The following is a 3,748-nucleotide window of genomic DNA, read 5'->3' as shown; positions in this document are numbered from 1 at the left end:
TTCTTTTCTTAAGACTCAACCACTAAGGACCTCTTATTCACTTTTCACATTTTTAAGCTCTAACACTGTTTATTATCCCTTCCCCACTATCTTATTGAATTTTTTTTTTCTTTTTCTTTTTCTTCTTCTTTTTTTTTATAGAGGGGGAATGTCTCAAACAATACAATCAAGAGGTTTCTTATTTTTCTATTCTAGGTCCCTAGGGGTTTTCTTTCTCATGAAAATCTTTTGTTCATCAATCTCAACTTTATCACTTCCCAAACCCAAGATATAAACCTTTAAGGAACAAAGTCTCCACCCACCATCCTAGAAGCTAGCTCAAATGATGACCCTATGCTAGCAAGAGATGAGAACAAATCAATGTCGCTCCCATTACTTACAAGATTTTGCACATGACAAACTATCAAAAGAGGCCTCACTCATGCAAATCAATGTAGGCTTCAAAGAATGGCTAGGGTTCAAGGGTAAGGAAGCGCCATTTGGGTTAACAAAGAGTGGTACAAAAGGGAAAGATAACCCAAATGTGTATGAGACCCATGATCAAATATGTAAATGCCCATATGCAAGAGAGATTAAGTTCATTCAAGCCAAGTTCAGATTGGAGCTGATCTTAATAACAATGTCAATATCAAGGAAGCAAACAAGTTTCAAGAAGAGTTTTCAAGGCTCGAAGCATGCGAGCCTTTTAAAAGATGCTTAAGCAACTTAATATGTTTAACTAGGGTGTCAAATTCAGTGCAAACCAGTGTTCTATACAAGGCAATATCAACCAGCTCCTCCATATGCAAGTGAATGCATCATATATGCTCTAGACTCAATCTTTAGAATGCAAGTGATGCAACTATAACTTTGTTCACATTTAGGAGTGTGACCTTCTTGTTGGCAAAGTCTATACAAGCTCCCACTGTTGTGAGGAATGGAGTGTCAAAGATCAATGGGACTCTCTTCTCAGTTGCCATCTTCAGAACAGTGAGTTCTATAAGAATGGTGCATGCTCCAATCTTCAAAGGGAAGTCCTTGATGAGACCAGTAGGGGTTGTAGAAGAGGAATCTCCAAACTGTAGGGAAGATGTGTTTGGCTCCATGCTCTCAATCCCTAGACTTCATCATCTCCATTGAGATCACATTCACACTTGCACCAGAATCAACAAGAGCATCATAAAAAGTGAGCTTACCAAGGTAGCAAGACAAGGTGAACATCCCTTGAAACTCAAGCTTAGGGAGGGACTTTGGAGGGATTGGTGGTTCAATCTTCAGAATGGAGATGTCCAAAAGCTCGCCCACTTCAGCTTGGTGGTCTAGAATGTCCTTCATGAGCATCATCTGGACATGAGCTTCACGCATACCCGAGATTTCTGGAAGCCTGACCCCAACATCACTAAGATCTTTCCTGAACTTGGACAGCCCCTTCTTCTGAGCTTTGGTGAGAGCTCTTTGGGGGAAAGGGAGCTTATCATAGGGTGATAGCTCAATCTCAGTGGCTTCCTCTAGCTTAACCTCTTTTAGCTTGTTGCCAGCTCTCTTCTCAACTTGTTTCTCAGCCTTGTGCTCAGCTTTTTGCAGATTCGTTGCTTCAACCTTCCTGGCAGCGTCCTTCACAATCTGTGCTTCAGCTGTGGTCACAACAAATCTCTCAACTTCCCCAAACTCAGTTCCAAATACCAGTCTTTCAATCTCATCCTCCTGTTTCTCATGATCACTTAGCTCAATCTTTGAAGAAGTAGTGGAGAAGACAACATTGCAAGACTCCTTGGGGTTCATTTCTGGTTTCCCTGGTAGAGACCCCATTGGCTGCTTGGAGGATGAAGGCATAGAAGTAACTTGACTCTCCAAAGCCTTGAGATGAGAGGCAAGTTGCATGTACTTGTTGTTGAGGTCAGAATAGTTCCCATCAATCTTTGCATGGATGTTCTTGAACTCATAAATCATGGTCTTCTCATTTCTGGACTGAAATTCCAAGAGTTGCTTGAACATAGAATCCACACTTGAATCTGGAGCTTGAGCTTGAGAAAAGCTTCCTTGAGTCTGAGGAGACTGGTTGGCTTGAGGATAGTTCTGCTTGGCTTGATAACCTCCTTGCTGATTGTTGTAGTAAGGCTTTTGCTGATAGTTGTTTTGGTACTGAAAATTGGGCTCTTTCCTGTACCATGTGCCATTAGCATTGATGAAGCACAGCTCCTCTTGGCCTTCTAAACCATCAACCTCATTGATCTTAGGAGGAACCTCTTGACTAGGACCACCCACAAAGTTCATCTGCTCCTGTTTAGCTTGGTTGGAAAGAAGCAAATCCATCTTGTCTTGTAAGGACTTGATCTCTTTTTTTGTCTGTTGATCATCACTTTTGTTGATCCTATCATGTTCCTCATTGTAGACTGAGTCACTCTTGGCCATGTTCTCTAACAGTTCCTCTGCCTCTTCCTCAGTTCTTCCCAAAAAGAAACCATTGCTGGCAGTATCAAGCCTGTTTCTACACTGTGGTAGAGATCCTCTATAGAAGGTGCTAAGCAAACTCTCCTTGGTCCTGTTTCTGCACTGTGGTAGAGCTCCTCTATAGAAGGTGCTAAGCAAACTCTCCTTGGTGAAGCCATGATGTGGGCATTGAGACCAATAGCCCTTGAACCTCACCCATGCTTCACTAAATCCCTCTAAGTTCTTCTGCTGAACGCTAGAGATCTCATTCCTGATCTTGGCTGTCCTTGAGGTAGAGAAGAACTTCTCTAGGAATGCCCTCTTGCACTCATTCCAGGTTCTGACAGAGTCACTTGGAAGAGCCTTCTCCCATTGATATGCTTTGTCTCCCAGAGAAAAAGGGAACAGCTTCAACTTGAATGCATCTTCAGAAACACCATTGGTCTTGGACAAGCCACAATATTTATCAAACTTCTACAAGTGATCAAAAGGGTCTTCAGCAGCAAGACCATGATACTTGTTGTTCTCTATGGTGTTAAGCAGTCCTGACTTGATCTCAAAGTTGTTGTTCTCCACAGCTGGTGCTCTGATTCCCAACCTATGACCATGAATGTGAGGTTTATCATAGGCTCCAATGGCTTTAGCTTGGCGATGTGGATGTTGTGGGCTAAGGTTTGCAGCTCCTTGGGCCACTCCATCATGATGCTGATTCTGATTGTGCACCATTTCAAACCCCAATCTCTGAAAGTGAGCCTGTTTCTCTTCTTCTCTTCTCTTTCTTGCTATCTCCCTCTCAAGTGCAACTATGTCTTCAACTCTTGGAACTAGGCTTGATGAACCTCTGCTCCTCAAGTTCATACACCTGAAATGCAAAGGGAGAGGAACAAGGAGAATCAGTAACAAAATAAAAGAAAAATGACTTAGTCTCAAGCAAGTGACTAAATCCCAATGTCACAATCAACCTAGAACTTGGCTACGGCGCCAATTTGTTGTTAGGAGTTTTCAAGGCTCCTAATCAAATGTTGTAGTATAAAAGATTGTCGAACCAATCCTAGGTGATTCTAAAGCAAAGGGAATGCAAGTTCATGTTTAAGCTAAGTGCAATCCGGTTTTAAAGATGGTATGAACTAAGAACTAATAAGCTAATGCAATAAAGTAATGATCTTTCTTTCTCAATATGAAGCAAGAGGACTCATGGGGCTAGGCATTTGATCTTGGGTGATGCAGATCCAATCTAGAGGTGGCAAGCTATCAATCAAACACTTTCCTTATGCCTAGACACTAAGCTAAACAAGCTCTATCTCTAGATGAATGTTCTTTTGGTAAAGCTAAAGCAAAC

At 41.9% G+C, this 3,748-nt stretch overlaps 1 protein-coding gene across 1 annotated transcript in view; it reads right to left on the bottom strand.

Moving 5' to 3' along the window:
* Positions 1 to 3,107, bottom strand: part of LOC106334623 — an 11,101-nt gene extending 7,994 nt beyond the window's left edge. Inside the window, exons 1-4 of the mRNA XM_013772943.1 lie at positions 3,015 to 3,107; positions 2,626 to 2,853; positions 1,176 to 2,472; positions 873 to 1,096 (exon numbers count right to left, since the gene is read on the bottom strand). Coding sequence (XP_013628397.1) covers positions 873 to 1,096; positions 1,176 to 2,472; positions 2,626 to 2,853; positions 3,015 to 3,107 — 1,842 coding nt within the window. The remainder of the gene's footprint in view (positions 1 to 872; positions 1,097 to 1,175; positions 2,473 to 2,625; positions 2,854 to 3,014) is intronic.
* Between the last annotated feature and the right edge of the window lie 641 nt (positions 3,108 to 3,748).

This window comes from Brassica oleracea, chromosome C1 (genome assembly GCF_000695525.1).
Source record: "Brassica oleracea var. oleracea cultivar TO1000 chromosome C1, BOL, whole genome shotgun sequence".
In the NCBI taxonomy this organism is placed as follows: domain Eukaryota; kingdom Viridiplantae; phylum Streptophyta; class Magnoliopsida; order Brassicales; family Brassicaceae; genus Brassica; species Brassica oleracea.
This window is presented reverse-complemented; position numbering and strand designations above follow the sequence as displayed.